Consider the following 16,794-nt stretch of genomic DNA (forward strand, 5'->3'; position numbering starts at 1 on the left):
AGGTCAACTTCTGCAAGCTCAAGGTCACACTGAACCATAGAATGCATTCCAGGCCACACATGGCTACCAAATGAAACCTTGTTTTAAACCAATGACACAGCCAACTGTTGCAAGATATTTGATCATACTGTGAACCCTGGGGTTGTGTTACTTACTGAAAAACCGTGTTTCTAGTTATGGTGTGGCTAGGCCTTAGCACACACCTTTAATCCCTCTGGTTGGAATACAAACTGGCCCTTAGTACACACTTAACCCCAAGCAACGAAGGTAAAGTTAGTTTGTAGAAGGAAGCACCTGTGTTTGAAAGTGATTTCTAATTGAATGGCAGACAAAGTGACAAATCAGAGAAAGATTTGACAGAATAGGGCATGCCCACCTCTCATGAGAAGAGAGAAAAGGAAAGCTACTTAAGGGAGAGCTGGGGTGGGTGTGGGGCAGTTTACCCAGAGCTGTTGTACAGTGTCGGGTTGCAGAGGGAGAACAGGGTACACACAGGTGAAGACAGAGTGAGCCAAGAGAATGAGAAGGACCCAGATTAGAACAGATTGCCAGATGTAGTTTGAGGCCAAGCCAAATCAGTCAGAGGCTGAGAGAGAAGCCAGATTGAACCAGTCATCTTGAAGAAGAGTTTGGGCCAGAACAGCTGAGTTGAATCAGGCAGGCAGATCTCAGAAAGAACTACAAAAAGGTGAGCTTATTCAGCAGTAAATCACAGAGGCTAAAAACATTGTAGGCCTAGACTAGATTGTACAGAGGCTAGAAGCTTCCGGGACTAGGCCTAGGTTATCAGATGGAGGTGGTAAGCCACAGTTACTTCAAGAGAATAAAGTTACTTTTATAACCAACCAACCAACTAGAAAGAAGAAGACATTTAAAGAAATCACAGGGCTGGAGAGATGGCTCAGTGGTTAAGAGCACTGACTGCTCTTCCAGAGGTCCTGAGTTCAATTCCCAGCAACCACATGGTGGCTCACAACCATATGTAATGGAATCCAATTCCCTCTTTGCCATGTCTGAAGAGAGCAACTGTCTATTCACGTACATAAAATAAATAAATATATAAAAAAGAAATCATGGGGTTGGGGATTTAGCTCAGTGGTAGAGAGCTTGCCTAGCGAGCACAAGGCCCTGGGTTCGGTCCCCAGCTCCGAAAAAAAGAAAAAAAAAAAAAAAGAAATCATAAGTTTACTGTTGTTCAGTGGAGCTGAGTTCAAATGTCAGCTGTGCACACCAGGGTGGCCATATTGGTGTTTTCCTAAGTTGCTGGGAAAGAACTATAGAAATATTTAACTATTATAGACTCATCTGTTTTCCCTTATATTTCAGTCACATTTAGCTTTTTTTGTAGTTTGAAGCTCGTTTTCAGTGAATATTCAGGATTGCTATAGTTGTGTGATTACCATTGTATTATTATTATTATTATTACTGTTATTATTATTTAGAGTGAAAGACCCCAGCTTAGCAGCAGTAACGCCATTTTGCAAGGCTGTACTTAAGATGACTGGTTCAGGGAAAGGTTAGAACACTGAGTACACAGCGGCTGCCAAGCAAGATGTGTTTGGTTGAAGGCCTGGCAACAGGACGACTTCGGTTGAGCACCTGACAATGAAAAAAGCCCCGGGAGAGGTCCCACACCCTGGTGGGGGGCCGAGTCAGTCGTTATGTTCCAAGAAGGTAGCTAAGAAACTTGCCCCCGGGCTGAACCCTTGGGGGGCCGAGTCAGCCGTTCTGTTTCAGGAAGGTAGCTAGGAAACTTGCCCCCGGGCTAAACCCTTGCCATATTAGAATCCACCAATTATATCCCTGTAACCATGCATCCGCTTCTGTATGCTTGCTTCTGCTCCCCAAAATCCTATAAAAGCCCATCCTTGGTTCCGTGGGGCGCGCCAGTCCCCCGAGTGACTGAAGCGCCCGCAGGTGCCTGTGCCTGTGTATCCCGACAATAAACCAAATCCTCTTGCTGATTGCATCCTGTGGTGTCTCGGTCTGGTCTTTGGAGTTGGAGGGTCTCCATCCCGAGGGAAAGTTCTCCCTGAGAGCTTTTCAAGAGATAGGGTTTCTCTGTGTAACCCTGGTTATCCTGGAACTTGCTCTGTAGACCATGTAGGCCTTGAATGCACAGAGATACACCTGCCTCTGCCTCCTGAGTACTGGGATTAAAGGTGTGTGCCATCACTGCCCAACACATTTTTACCTTTAAAAGAATATATTTAGGGGTTGGGGATTTAGCTCAATGGTAGAGCGCTTGCCTAGCAAACGCAAGGCCCTGGGTTTGGTCCCCAGCTCTGAAAAAAAAAAAAAAAAGAATATACTTTTTTTTCCTAGCATGATGCCACATGCTTTTAATTCAAGCACTTGGGAGGCAGAAGCAGGCAGACCCGATTTCGAGGCTAGCTTGGTCTACAGAGCTTCCAGGGTGGCCAAAACTACATCATAAGACCCTATCTTGAAACATACACGCACACACACACACACACACACACACACACACACACACACACACACACACAATTTTACCTGTATGGGCGTTTTGCCTCTGTGTGTGTGTGTGTGTGTGTGTGTGTGTGTGTGTGTACCATGTACATGCCTGATGCCCTCAGGGTCCAGAAAAAGAGCACTGGATGTCCTAGAACTAGTTGTCAGTGGTTGTGAGCTACCCCGCCATCCTCGCTGTGGTCCTCTGCAGGAGTGAGGAGAGCTCTTGCACTGAACCACTTCTCAGCCTGTGACATGCCCTTCTTCAACACCGGTATCATTCCCTACTCAGAATCCTATTCATTGGTTCTGTTTGAAAACAAAACAAAAGAAACCCACTGTGGTTCCTGTTTTGAGTTCAGGGTCTATGTAAGGTAGTCTGAGGTCCATAACCAATTCCAGCATGTTAGGGGAGTTCCTGGGATGCAGCCTGACAATCAACACCCAAGCTACATGGGCTTTTCAGTGATGTAGCTGCCTGGAGCCACCAGTGCTCCAGTAAGCATGGCCCCCACCTGCGCTCCTGCAATCAACCTCAATAAACTCGCTGGTTCAAACTGGATTTGGTAGGAATTTTTCTTTGCTCAGTGGTTACCAAATCTGGGATGAACAGGCATCTCCCTAGGAAAGCCAGCCAGCACAACATATCAAATTGAGTATAGGGAGTTAGTATAGGGAGTTAGTATAGGGAGTTAGTTAGTGTAGGGAGTTAGTATAGGGAGTTAGTGTAGGGAGTTAGTTAGTATAGGGAGTTAGTGTAGGGAGTTAGTTAGTATAGGGAGTTAGTGTAGGGAGTTAGTGTAGGGAGTTAGTTAGTATAGGGAGTTAGTGTAGGGAGTTAGTTAGTATAGGGAGTTAGTGTAGGGAGTATAGGGAAGGAGACTTGCATTGGGCCTGGCCTGAAATGAGGCTGGTCTGCGTCAGGGCAGGTCTGGAGGAGATGGCAAAGAAAACGAGAGTCTACAGATGCTGAGGCAGTAGGATCCAGGACTTCCTTTCTTGCCTCACCTATGGCAAAACCTCAGTGCTCCCACTCTTGCCTCTCACCCAACCAGGCTGTATTCCCACAGAGGCCCTGGAGAGATCCCTTTAGACCTAAGTCAAGCGTCTCATCCTTGACTCCCTCCATTGGCCCTCATGCTTCAGAGTAGAAGCCTTGGACCGAGCCCTCACCCTTAACCTATTCACTAGTTCCTCTCTGGCCTCCTTGAACAAATCAGAACCTGTGTGCCTGCCATGGAGCTCTGCCCAGACACCCCTGCTGCACCTTCTCAGTGTCACCTCCTCAGTGAGGCTCTCCCTATGCTCACTGATGATCCCACCCCGAAGCCAGCACCTCTACATGCCTGGCACCTTTTCCATTTTTCTTTGTGTGGTCTGAGTGCCCGAGCTCTTGTGGTCACATGAAGGCCAGAGGAGAACATGTCCTACTCTATCATTCCGTACCCTAGTCTCTTGAGACCTGGGGAAGCAAGGCTGGTAGTCTGTGAGCAGACCTTCCTCTCTGTCTTCCCACAGTATAAGGATTGTGACTACACCATGGTTTTTTAAATTGGGCACTGAGGATTTGAACTCCAATCCTCACGCTTGCACAGAATACACATTTACTTCCTGCTCTCCAGTCTTTTTCTGTCCTTTCTGTCCTTTCTTTCTTTCTGTCCTTTCTTTCTGTCCTTTCTTTCTTTCTGTCCTCTTTCTTTCTTTCTTTCTTTCTTTCTTTCTTTCTTTCTTTCTTTCTTTCTTTTTTTTTGGGAGGGGGTGCTATTTCTCTGTGTAGCCCTTCCTGTCCTGGCATTCATTTTGTAGAGCCGGTTGGCCTTGAACTCAGAGATGTGCTTGCCTCTGCCTCCCAGTTTCCAGATTAAAGGCATGTGCTGTGCCTGACCAGTGGCAGTTCTTACCTCCTAATTTTTAGGTAATTCACTAATATTACTAATATTAAGTTGCCCAGGGAGGCCTTGAACATTTGATTGTCCTGCTTCAGCGTTTAAGGGGAGCTGGAATTACTGTCGTGCCTGGCATTGTTTTTAAAATTACATTTGTGTCTGAGTCTGCTCGTATAAATGGGAAGAGCGCCCTCTAGCTGATAAATTGAGTAGCAAATGGCTAAATAGGCTGTAGAGGGGTTGGGGATTTAGCTCAGCGGTAGAGCGCTTGCCTAGTGAGCGCAAGGCTCTGGGTTCGGTCCCCAGCTCCGGAAAAAAGAAAAAAAAAAAAAAAAAGGCTGTAGAGCTCAGAGAACAACAAGAAATGTTGCAAGGAAAGAGGTCAATATGGACACAGAATTTAAATAAAAAGATGAACATGGGGTTGGGGACCCTGGGTTCAGTCCTCAACTCAGAAAGGGGGAAAAAAAGATGAACATGGGGAGTGAAACAGATATATACCTGGGGGAGGGGGAGATTGCCACAAAACTTAGGAGGAGATTTTCAAGAATTGGGGAAGCTGAGATTGTAGGATTAAAGGTAACTAGTAGTTCATGGCTAGCCTTATGGGGGAATGAGTCGGGAGGACTTGAACCGTTAAAGTCAACAGGTGGTGGAGAGGATGGCTGAGACCAAGAGTACAGGGGCTGAGGGGGGCAGCAGACACTAATGCTGCCACCCTTTAATACAGTTCCTCGTGTTGTGGTGACCCCCACCTGTAACATTATTTTGTTGCTACTTCATAACTGTAATCTTGCTACTGCTGTGAATTGTAATATGCATATATGAGATGCAAGATATCTTATATGCGACCCCTGTGAAAGGGTTTGATTCCCAATAGGGCTTACGATACACAGGTTGAGAACCACTGCCTTAAAGATTCCTTGGACCAGAGATTTCTTAGGCCTATGAATTCGCAGAGTCCGAGTTAAAAATGGGAGGAGCACCTTCTAGCTGATAAACTTGGGTAACGATGAGGACGCTTTAAATCTCCATTCTGTTTGCGACTACAGTGGTTGCCTGAGTCCTAACAGGCAGAAACAGCTTTGAATAGAGGGTCTGGCTATTTCCCCCGGATGAACACACACGCTGAGCTTTTGGGGTGTTGAACAGTCAACGTCTTCGCACAGAACTTTCCACCTAACCCTAGCAACTTGGCGCTCTGCTTCGTGTCAATGCGGACACACCCAAGCGCTGCTCCTTTTACAGGTGCAGTAAGCGTTCCCCGAGGCGAGACAGGGATCCCTGGCCTACCGACTGTGCTTTCCCTGCTGGCAGCCAGCTGCAGTAGGACCCAGCCCAAGGCAACTCTGCCTACTGACCCTAGCAACCACTCACCTGCTCTTCTTTCTCTATAGGCTAGAAATTTTTCTTTTCTTTTCTCATTGGTCCGCGTAACTTTACCGCAACCAATCAGCGGTAGCCACGGGAACAAACTCACACCTACACAACCTGCGTTGGGGGGGGGAGGTGATCTGGGAAGATATATATCTGTTTTCCGCATTGTTTTTTTAGAGAAGCGCTTTACTTTTTACTGTGTCGTAGCTGTCCCTGGAATGAGGCGCTTACACAGTTCATGCCTAACATAAAGTCTGGCCCTTGCTCGCTCCTGCCCCTCCTTCAAATGGCTCGGCCCGCGGAATGCCCCATCTTTCAGGCACTTGGAGAGCCGGAGTCTTGGAGGAGTTTAGGGTGGTGATTCTACAACGGTGACTGACAAGTGAGGGGCTTCAGCCCTCTCCCGCGACCACGCGTCACATCTCTCGCTAGTTCCAGCTGCCTGCGCGTGGGCCCCAGAAGCGCGGGGAAAATTGGTACACGCAAAGCGTACTTGGTACGGTCCACTCCGCCGCGCCCCTCGCCGCCGGAAGTGAGGTGTCTTACCCCCGAAGTTCCGGTTCGCAGGGGGTGGGGAGTGTTGTTAACCGGAGCGGCTGCCGCAGTCGCGGTGATTGAGCGTGCTCGCGGCGCTGGGCTCCTGGTGAGTGGACCGAAGTCTGGTCCAGATTGCGGATGGGGTTGGGGGGTCGACGTGTAGGACTTTGCCCTCCTGGGTCACTGAGATCAGCCCGCCCCCCTGCGTTCCGCCGTCAGTTTTCGGCCTGTCAGATGGCTGGAGACCTCAGGCGGCGGCGCGGCCACCGTTCCAGAGGCCAGGCCCCGCCTGCGAGGTTCGCAACTCCTAGCGTTCACAGGTGCGCGAATGTGAGGCGACCTGAGTGGTTCTCTATCCTGCCGCTGCACCCTGGCGGTCGGCCGTTTCTCCGGTTCTCGGAGTGGACCCTGCTCGGGGGGTACGCCAGGGTTCCAGACTGACGTACCCCGCTGGGCGCGCGTCTGCGCTGACCACCCTGGCACAGCTGTCACTGGTGGTTCCGCCTTCTCAAGCTGTGCCCTCTGCACCTTGCCTCCTCCACCCCTGGCGGGCCAAGCGTTCCCGCCTCTAAAGCATATCAACCCAGCTCCTTCAGAGGGTCAGCGGTGGCAGCCCCCCTCCTCCCAACATTGCTGCTTTTCCTCATTGACTTCCTAGAGGAGGCGTCTTGGCAGGCAGCTTGGAAAGAGCCCTAGATTTGAAACGAGATTGACCCAAGTTCTAGGCCTTGCATCAGTGTAAGCCTCTAACCCCATTTGAGTCCCAGTTGCTCGTTTGTGAAACAGGGAGTTTATGCTGTTTTGAATCTAATGGCTGTCAAGGTGAAATGAGTGTTTACCCTTACACTCTGCCAGGGACCATGCTAGGTTTGCACAGTATAGATATCACAAATGTCATTTTCCTTGTGCAGGTCTCTGGGCCAGGGCAATGTTCCGCACCGCAGTGATGATGGCGGCCAGCCTGGCGCTGACCGGGGCAGTGGTGGCTCATGCCTACTACCTCAAACACCAGTTCTACCCCACTGTCGTGTATTTGACCAAATCCAGCCCCAGTATGGCAGTGAGTTCAGGGCTCAGGGAGGGAAGGAGGAGTCTACCTGGGGTAGAGGTGGGGCTACATGTCATAGAAGGATGGGAGAAATAGCCTCTGGCTGCCTAACTTAGAATAATCTGTGACAATCTTGGGGACCTGTCAGAAGGATGAGCCCCAGGTAGAGGAAAGTAGAAAATGACCTGAAACCACAACTTTTCCTCACTCCTAGGTCCTGTACATCCAGGCCTTTGTCCTTGTCTTCCTCTTGGGCAAGGTGATGGGCAAGGTGTTTTTTGGGCAGCTGAGGGCAGCAGAAATGGAGGTAATAAGTTGGTGGCCCCAAAGGACAGGGTCCAGAGCCTGGCAAACAATGACTGGGTTCCATATCATCCCCTGCTCACCCCACAGCACCTCTTGGAACGGTCCTGGTATGCTGTCACTGAGACTTGCTTGGCCTTCACCGTTTTTCGGGATGACTTCAGCCCTCGCTTTGTGGCACTCTTTACACTCCTTCTCTTCCTCAAATGTTTCCATTGGTTGGCTGAAGACCGTGTGGACTTTGTGAGTTGGGAGTGGCTGATGGGCATACTGATGGATTGGGGTATGGGGCAACCCCAGACATCTTGACGGTGTCCCTCTCTGCTCTGCCTCAGATGGAACGCAGCCCCAACATCTCTTGGCTTTTCCACTGCCGCATTGTCTGTAAGTGAGACTCATGAGGAGGTGGGGGTTACTTGAGGGGAAAGGGGCCACTGAGGAATAGAGTGTGAAAAGTCAAAGCCTGTGAGCCAATACCTAGAGCCCTGGCTGCCCCCCCAGTCCACAGCTGCACAGGAAAGATAATTTAAGAAGTTACTTTGCATAGTCTCTACTCTGTTCCACTCCAGGGCTTCCTAACTGCCTGGGCACTCGGCTCTCTGCCTTCTCCCCTGGGCCTGGGTTGCCCCAACTCGCTGCCTGGGCAAAAGTCCTTCCCAGAGGGCTGATTCCTCTTGGGTATACACATCTAAGTAGATGGCTGGGTCTGTGGCCGTGATGGACATGGGGGTGGGACCACCCTAGAGCAGGAAGTGATTGTCGGGCCTCTGCTCACTTCACTTCGCTCCCTCTGGGGTCTCCACAGCTCTTATGTTCCTCCTGGGCATCCTGGACTTCCTCTTTGTCAGCCACGCTTATCACAGCATCCTGACCCGAGGGGCGTCTGTGCAGCTGGTGTTTGGCTTTGAGGTAAAACTGGTTCGGGGAACAAAGCTGAGACGGTACCTCATGTGCTATGAGCAGTCCTACAAGTGCTTCCTGAGAACCTGCTGTGTCTCCACCCCTTACTGGCCACCAGGGAGCCTCTATCATTTGGTCCTGGCCACCCTCGTACACTCCTAGGCTGTTGCCGAAGGGCACCAAGAAAGGCTGGTATAGTTTAGAAGATTCTTGACCTGGGTATCTTAGCAGGCCTCCCTGGAAGCTGATGCCACAGCTGGCTATGAATGGAAAAGAGAAAATTGCTGGGTAGATCGCCCAGGAGACATGTCCCGCTCACATTGGCTGAGTGCTTCCCACGTGCCAGGTTGTGCTGTGCTCCTGAGTTACATCTCATAACCAACAGTGTCAGTGCTTTGGAGGTTGAGCCAGTTGCTCCCAGGCTGGGAGGACCCCAGTTGTATCTGAAGCCTGTGTTGGTATCACTGCACCTGCTGTACTGAAGCCTGGGCCTGGCCAGGGCGAGGAGAAGCCGGTGCTTACACCGGCTTCTATACCTCCCTCCCTCCGTCCCTCCAGTATGCCATTCTGATGACCATGGTGCTCACCATCTTCATCAAGTATGTGCTGCACTCCGTGGACCTCCAGAGTGAGAATCCCTGGGACAACAAGGCCGTGTACATGCTCTACACGGAGCTGTTTACAGGTAACAGGATCCTGGGCCTCTCCCGATCCACACCAGCATCCTGCAGTGTGTCTGCCAGCCCTGTGGCAAGCTGCCACCTTCCTTTCCTCCTCAGGCTTTATCAAGGTCCTGCTGTACATGGCCTTTATGACCATCATGATCAAGGTGCACACATTTCCGCTCTTTGCCATTAGGCCCATGTACCTGGCCATGAGGTGAGTCCAGCCTTGTCCCTTTACGCGTTCTCAGACTGATCACTCCCATGACTTCTTACACTCACTGACTTGTCTCTTCAGGCAGTTCAAGAAAGCTGTGACAGATGCCATCATGTCTCGCAGAGCCATCCGCAACATGAACACACTGTAAGTGGGCTTATTCTGGCTATTCTCCCAAACTCCTAGATCCCTTGCTCCCAGTTCTGGTCTTGACATGTATTCTGCCATCTTAACTAGGTACCCGGATGCCACCCCCGAGGAGCTCCAGGCAATGGATAACGTCTGTATCATCTGCAGAGAAGAAATGGTGACCGGTGCTAAGAGATTGCCTTGCAACCACATCTTTCATACGAGGTGGGAGAAGGTCTGGGGGACCTGCATCTTGGGCACAGGCTCATGGGGACCTGCTGACCACTGCCTGATCTTATTCCCAGCTGCCTGCGCTCCTGGTTCCAGAGACAACAGACCTGCCCGACATGCCGTATGGATGTTCTGCGGGCATCATTGCCAGCCCAGTCACCACCACCCCCTGAGCCTGCTGACCAAGGAGCCCCCCCTGCCCCTCATCCCCCACCACTGCTGCCACAGCCCCCTAATTGTAAGTGGTCCTTCATTTGCCCACAGAGGACCTTCCTTGTCCTCAGGTACTTGCCCTGGGCTGAGGAATCGTTCATTCTGGGCAGGAAGGGGTGAGAAGATGAGAAATAGACAAATGAGGAGTGGTGACCAGGGCCGGCCAGAGTGGAGGACAGCTCCTAGTAGCCAAGCGCTCTGCCTGGGAGGGGACTGTCAGCCCGCCCGCCCTCTTCTCACTACTGTTTTGTCTCTGTAGTCCCCCAGGGCCTCCTGCCTCCTTTTCCTCCGGGCATGTTCCCACTGTGGCCACCAATGGGTCCCTTTCCACCTGTCCCACCTCCCCCAAGCTCAGGAGAGGCTGCAGCTCCTCCGTCCACCAGTGCAGGTGAGCCTTTTTCGTGCCAAAGCAGCTGGGGGTGGCAAAGTCAAAGCTAGAGACCTGGAGACTGACTTCCATTGTGTTTTTTGCCAGCCACTTCTCGACCCAGTGGAGCAGCCACCACCACAGCTGCTGGCACGAGTACTTCTGCCCCAGCATCTGGCTCTGTACCTGGCCCAGAGGCTGGTCCTGCCCCTGGCTTCCCTTTCCCTCCTCCTTGGATGGGTATGCCTCTGCCTCCACCTTTTGGTAAGTTGGCCGCTCTGTGGGATCTTCAGGTTAAAGAGGTGAGGCCCAGGTAGCTCAGACTGACCTCTGTGTCTCCTGCCAGCCTTCCCCCCGATGCCTGTGCCTCCTGCGGGCTTTGCTGGCCTAACCCCAGAGGAGCTGCGGGCACTGGAGGGCCATGAGCGGCAGCACTTGGAGGCCCGGCTACAGAGTCTGCGCAACATACACACACTACTGGACGCCGCCATGCTGCAAATCAACCAGTACCTCACTGTCCTGGCCTCCCTGGGGTACGCATGCCAGATTCTAGTAGAGCTCACTTGTGTTCCATGTACCCTGTAATACATTCTGCTGCCTCAGGCCACTTGTCTACAGGCACGTACCAGAGCTTTTGGCCATGCTGGCTGCTTCTATCCTTCATTCCAGGAAGTGCATCCATGGCCATGTAGGAGCAGTGTATTAGTAGGCTGATGGTGACATTTACTTGTTTCTTCTAAGTTCAATTATTGTTGACATTCGCTGCTATAGCTCCGACCTCACACGTCTGCCAGTGCTGACACTGGCACCTCCTGACACTGAGGGAGCAGATAGCAGAAAGTCACCTGAAGCCAGCCCATGTTCAAGTGCTAGTATCACCACTTGCATGAAGACTTCCTGTACGTTAGGATAACAACCAAATTCCTAGCCAGGTGACACGTGCAGAGGGCTGGCAGGAAGCTGGAGTCCAAGGATTGGGCATTCTGACCTCAGTAAACACCCTCTACAGTGCCCACCTCTCAGTGAAGATGGGAGTGACAGGAAAGCGTCAGCTGTCTGCCTGCAAGTGACTTAGAATCCACGAGGTCAAAACTCTTGTCCTTTTTCTTGCCAGCCCCCCCAGGCCAGCTACTTCAGTGAACCCCACTGAAGAGACTGCCTCTACAGTGGTATCTGCTACCCCTTCCACCAGCGTCCCCAGCTCTGAGGCTCCTGCCCCATCCCTGGGAGCCTCCCCACCAATTCCTGAAGCTGAAAAGCCTCCTGGTAAGTAAGTAACCTTTAGGGATGGGATGAAGGGTTCTCTGGGTTTCACTTCTGCTCTCTTCCTAGCTCCTGAGTCAGTGAGCACTGCAGAAGAGCTTCCTGAGGATGGAGAGCCTGATGCTGCAGAACTCCGCCGGCGTCGCCTGCAGAAGCTCGAGTCTCCCGTTGCCCACTGACACTGCCCAGATCTGGCCCTGCTCTCTTGAGTAGCCCTCACTGGAACACGTCCTGCCACCAAGTGCCAGCTCCCTCTCTGTTTGCACCAGGGAGTAGTAACCCCAGTTGAGAAAGACTTGGCAGGATCTCTGAGGATCAAGTGTCTGGGCTTCCAGTTGATCCACCCCAGTGCCCCTGGCAGCCACGGGGGTGTTGGTCAGTTCTAACCTTCCTCCTCTACTTCTGCTATGTTCTACTGGGGCCTTGAAAGTAGAAGCTGAGCCTCTGGCAAGCCTCTCCCATGCTTTTAGGGAGAAGGTGAAGCCCCTCTAAGCCCTGCTTGTGAGTATGGGACCATGCTGCAGTGCCGAACAGTATTAGCTTCTGTTCCCAAGTGTGGAAACCCAGAGGGGCTGAAGACAGACCAGGACCTTGCCCCACTCTCTGCCAAGACTGGTACCAGTCTCTTTTCCTCTACCCATCTTCCCAGAACCCCCTTTGTGATGGTGGCTGTGCCCCCTAAGCCCTGTGGCATTTCCATGTCTTACTGGCAACCACACAACTCAGGGAAAGGAGTGCCTGGGGGTGGGGCACAGGCGGGCAGCACTGAGGGACCCTGCCCTGCCCCTCCCCAGCCTCTTTCCCCATCTCACCCAGCAGCCACTGCCTGGTGGGCCTGGCTAAGGGTGTGCTGCTCCTTAAACCACTGCTCCCCTGAACCCAAGGCAGGCCACCTCCAACCTGTGGGACTTGAGTTCAGGATTGGAACTATTTCTGTACCTAGTGGCTTTGGGCTTAAATTTGTCTTTCGAATTTGAATGCTTGACCCCAGGAAGGAGCAGTATGGGGCTAGGTACCTGGACTTTCCAGTTTAGAAAAGCTCTGGGCCAGGAGGGGACCACGGAGCCAAGGCCTAGCTGCTGCTTTCTTTTGGTTTTGTGTTACAGGAGTTTCTGGAGAGTTTCAGATGATTATTTAATTTGTAAATATTGTATAAATTTTAATAGCTTAAATTGTATATACAGCTAAATAAAACCTTGCATTAATGACTGGTGGAACTTGTCACCTAGGATCAGGGCTGAGCTCCTTTTACTTGCTCAGTCTATAGACTTAGGAATAGCCTGCGGTTTCTGGGATTAGGATGCTGAAATCATTCAACTAGAGAGCACTGGGAGGTTGGTACCTCTCTACCTTAGGTCTGAGGTCAGACAGGGTAGCCAGGCACTATGTATGAACACTGTTTAACATTGTTTATCCAGTTTAATGGTGGGTTAGACATATGACTTGTGGGGGGAGTGCCAGAAGTGGAAGGTCTGCATTTTGTCTTCAAACACTTACATAGTTGATTCCAGGTCACAGGGTGATTCCCCAACCCTACCTAGTACAGCACTTAGTACCTAAGACATTTTGTCTGTCTCATCCACTCCAGTCCACGTCATTGTCCTGCACTGTGTCATCTGTTCTCCATAGCCTCCACCATGCCCCATCTATAGCAAAAGCTCCAGGCCAAGGATGGATTCTCTGAGGGGTCTACCCTGTGAAGCCCCCAGAACAGGGTTGGGTGGCTGCTTCCAGAATGGCTGACATAAAGAAATGTGTGCCAGTTTATAAAGGCACGGCAGTTTGTAATCTCAGGCTTTTCCACTGGTGTCTTAGTTCCTGAATTATGACTGACGGGCTCATTGTTAGGCCTTAAACAAGGCTTGTTCCCACTAGTTCACAACTCATTTAACCCATTAAAACTATTCTATGTCTGCCACATGGCTGGTTAGTTACCTTTCAGTTTCATACATCTTGCTTCCCATCTAGAGTTCCCTGTCCAATTTCCCACAATCTAATCCTGCCTCTAGCTCACTGGCCATTAGCTTTTTATTGACAGGTGATGCTTCCACAGAATGCACAAGAGATTGTCTGTACAGCAGTCATGTCTGCCTTGTTAGCCTGATGGTTGCTGTGGCCTCCTGTGTTGGACAGCTTTCAAGTGGATACCTATACATACCGGTCTACTCCCCCTTGACGAAAGCAAGGCCTTATCTCAAAGCCCTTTCATCCTAAGAATAAATTCTGTTCTTTGTGTCCCATTCCAGAGATTCCAAGTCCACTTCCTCTCTGGATGCCAGTCTGTGGAGAGCACTGCCACATGGGCTGACCATCAGGCCTCAGAAGCCTTTCTCAAGAAGCCAGGCTTTAAGTTGCTCATCAAAGTAGCCCTTGATTCGAAGAGTACCTGTCACCTCATTAACCTGGGTGACAGGCGTCTTTCCCAGCAATGGGCTCAAAAATTCTTCCACATCCTTCTGTAGAGCCTGGGGAAAGATAAACTCTAGTCACCAGTTTCTTATTACAGGATCCCACCCCTTCAGCCCTGGAAGAAATCAGGCACACACCCAAGCCACTTACCCAGATGTCACCTTCTACCTTGCGAATTAAGGTCATCTGTCGGTTGCCATGTGTGATCTCCTTATAGACAGGGATGTTGTGCATCCGAGAGCGACGAACAAAGTAGGGCAAGCTGGGAAGGGGATCTATACAGGAATACAGAATAAAAAGCTTATAGCCTCACCCACCTCAACAAGGCCTTCCCCTGCACAAAAGCTGCAAAGGGCTCTGTCGGGGCTTATTGGTTTCAAACTATGTAGTTAAGACCTTGAACTTGTACCCCACCCCCCGGAGCTGAGGACCAAACCCAGGGCCCTGCCCAGGGCCTTGCGCTTGCTAGGCAAGCACTCTACCACTGAGCTAAATCCCCAACCCCCGACCTTGAACTTGTAATCCTGTCCCCACCTCCCAAATTCTAGGATTATAGGCCTGCTGTACTTGCTATAGCGCGTATTAAATCCTACTGGACAATACTGCCTCAGATTTCGGATGAGAGCGTTTCCTCTGTCTTTCCTAAGAGTCAAGGCTGAATTTTCACCTTGGTCTTCTAAGGTCCCACACAGACCTGCTACCATCTAAGTGCTCAAGAACAACAAAGCTAGGCACGAATAAATGCTTATTCAAGCCTATAAGTCAGAAGCTGGGCATCTTGGCCTACACCTTTAATCCCAGCACTCTGGAGGCAGAGACAGATGTATCTGTGAGCCCAGTCTGATCTACAAAGTTCCAGGACAGTCAGAGCTACACAGAGAAACCCTATTTACAAATGAAAGAAAACAAATGAAGGCAGGCACAGTAGCAGATTCCTTTAATCCCAGCGGAGGAATTGGAGTTTGGAGCCAGTCTGACCTACAGATTAAAGACCAGGCTAGTCAGGGTTGCACAGACACTTCTTTAAAAACAGGGGTTGGGGATTTAGCTCAGCGGTAGAGCGCTTGCCTAGCAAGTTCAAAGCCCTGAGTTCAGTCCCCAGCTCTGGGGGGGGGGGGGGGGGGGAAGAAAGCCACAAAAACAGTTTACTAGAGTGTATGTATCTCTCTGCATCTTTGGGGACTCCCCACCCCAACCCTCAATCGAGGAATACTCTCTCCTTTCCCACTGACCCAGTGAGGCTGACAACTTCTGAACAAAGAGGAGTTAAAGGGATTCTGGTTTTTATGTGAATTAGTGACTTGCCTACATACCTATGTCTGTGTGAGGCTGTCGGATCACCTGGAATTGGAGTTCTATATGGACGGTTATAAGCTGCCAGGATGGTGGGTGCTGGGAATTGAACCTGAGTTCACTGGGAGAGGAGCTAGTGCTCTTAACCAATGAGCAATCTCTTCAGCCCCCTTTGTTTGTTTGAGACAAAGTCTCTCTGAAGCTCCAACTGTCCTAAACTTTGCACTGGCAATAAGACTTTAAAAACAGAATCACACACTGGACTCTGTGCTAAGATTTTACATACTGAGCAGATGATACCCATTTTCCTGAATTCGAGGTTAAGAGCAGCTAAATGACTAAAGAAGTCACACCAATGAAGGACAGACCCAAATTCAAAACAGGCGCTCCAGACACTTTCCTGTCTGCTAAACTGCATTCTCTGTTACCCATGGTCAGTTGGACTGGAAGGAGAGAACTCCAAACACAGGAGTCTTCTCTGCTTTTTCACCACAAGGGAAGTTCACCCCAGTAACATAGGGTGCTACTGCTGGTCCCTTTCCTGGGCTTAAGACAATACTAACCCTCCTACATCTAAGAACTTCTAAGCCCACTGGAAAGTCCAAAGCCTTTATCACTTGACTCACCTCTGGGAGGCTGCCAACCACTAGGAGTGGGATAATGTTTATGTTTTGGTGGCTCTGGGATTTTGGTAGGGGGGAGCAGGCGCTCCACAAACTGGTATTCATCCACAGATTCCACAAAGCTGGGGTTATCAGGAGGCCCCTGGGTCTGGCTCTAAGGCAAAACAAACAAACAAACCATCTTTCCTTTAGTTTAATCAACACAGAACTTCAGTTTAAAAAGAAATAGCATGAATAAAACTTGGAACTGGGAAAGCACCAGACTTCGATTTTTCAGTGTGCATGATAGGAGAATGGGGGTGGGGGGCTGAAAAAACAACTCCCAGTCAGAATCCCAAGACTTCTCCAGGACTCAAACAGCAAACGTGCATATTCCTGAAAAGTCGATTAATTAAACGATTGACCAATACAGTATCCTTCAGTATTTTTCTCTAAATATGGTGTTGAGACGAATGACATGCTTGATCGAGCGGGGACATACAGCTGCTCTCACGTCTTAACCAACTGGAGGGATGCGGCAGCCACATTCCAAAACCCAGACTCTGAACCTGCCCTCTCCACCTTGCATCTACCCTCCAGACAAGTATCAGCTGGAGTACACAGGAAAACTAAGGCCTCGTGAGGGAATACAAAGTTCATGAGTAACAGTGAGGTTCACACACTGCCTTTTGTCCTCCGGGTTCTCACCAGCTGCCGTCGCCCGTAGCTCCACCGCACGCAAGTCTTCCAGTCATGGAGAATGACTCGGAATACATTTGCTGCCATCTTTGCTCCTCCAATGAGTGACATCTGCGCGCGCAGCCGAACTCGCCCCGCCTCTTCCTGCGCGCGCAGCCCCAATGAACGAACGCCTGCGTAAAG

The 16,794-nt window shown here is 50.6% G+C and overlaps 2 protein-coding genes across 6 annotated transcripts; one reads left to right on the forward strand and one right to left on the reverse strand.

Annotated features, from left to right (window-relative positions):
* The first annotated feature begins 4,125 nt into the window (after positions 1-4,125).
* Syvn1 (synoviolin 1) lies at positions 4,126-12,816 on the forward strand. Of its 4 annotated transcripts, none has more exons than XM_063268250.1 (16): positions 4,126-6,595; positions 7,187-7,335; positions 7,538-7,630; positions 7,717-7,869; positions 7,962-8,010; positions 8,432-8,535; positions 9,085-9,211; positions 9,306-9,405; positions 9,487-9,552; positions 9,643-9,759; positions 9,840-10,003; positions 10,238-10,366; positions 10,454-10,609; positions 10,692-10,878; positions 11,460-11,611; positions 11,690-12,816. In XM_063268250.1, exons 2-16 carry the CDS (start codon positions 7,204-7,206, stop codon positions 11,785-11,787), a joined length of 1,827 nt encoding a protein of 608 aa, XP_063124320.1. In that variant the 5' UTR covers positions 4,126-6,595; positions 7,187-7,203; the 3' UTR covers positions 11,788-12,816. The 4 variants fall into 4 exon arrangements, with proteins under 4 accessions (XP_063124320.1, XP_006230914.1, NP_001094209.1 ...); XM_006230852.5 differs by having other exon boundaries at positions 4,126-6,381; positions 11,678-12,816; NM_001100739.1 differs by having other exon boundaries at positions 6,298-6,381.
* On the reverse strand, positions 12,747-16,754 carry Mrpl49 (mitochondrial ribosomal protein L49). Of its 2 annotated transcripts, NM_001047883.2 has the most exons (4): positions 16,621-16,717; positions 15,937-16,087; positions 14,168-14,292; positions 12,747-14,073 (listed from the first exon to the last, which is right to left on the reverse strand). In NM_001047883.2, exons 1-4 carry the CDS (start codon positions 16,696-16,698, stop codon positions 13,927-13,929), a joined length of 501 nt encoding a protein of 166 aa, NP_001041348.1. In that variant the 5' UTR covers positions 16,699-16,717; the 3' UTR covers positions 12,747-13,926. The 2 variants fall into 2 exon arrangements, with proteins under 2 accessions (NP_001041348.1, XP_063120469.1); XM_063264399.1 differs by having other exon boundaries at positions 13,008-14,292; positions 16,621-16,754.
* Between the last annotated feature and the right edge of the window lie 40 nt (positions 16,755-16,794).

The sequence above is a fragment of the Rattus norvegicus genome, chromosome 1, assembly GCF_036323735.1.
Source record: "Rattus norvegicus strain BN/NHsdMcwi chromosome 1, GRCr8, whole genome shotgun sequence".
Lineage (NCBI taxonomy): Eukaryota > Metazoa > Chordata > Mammalia > Rodentia > Muridae > Rattus > Rattus norvegicus.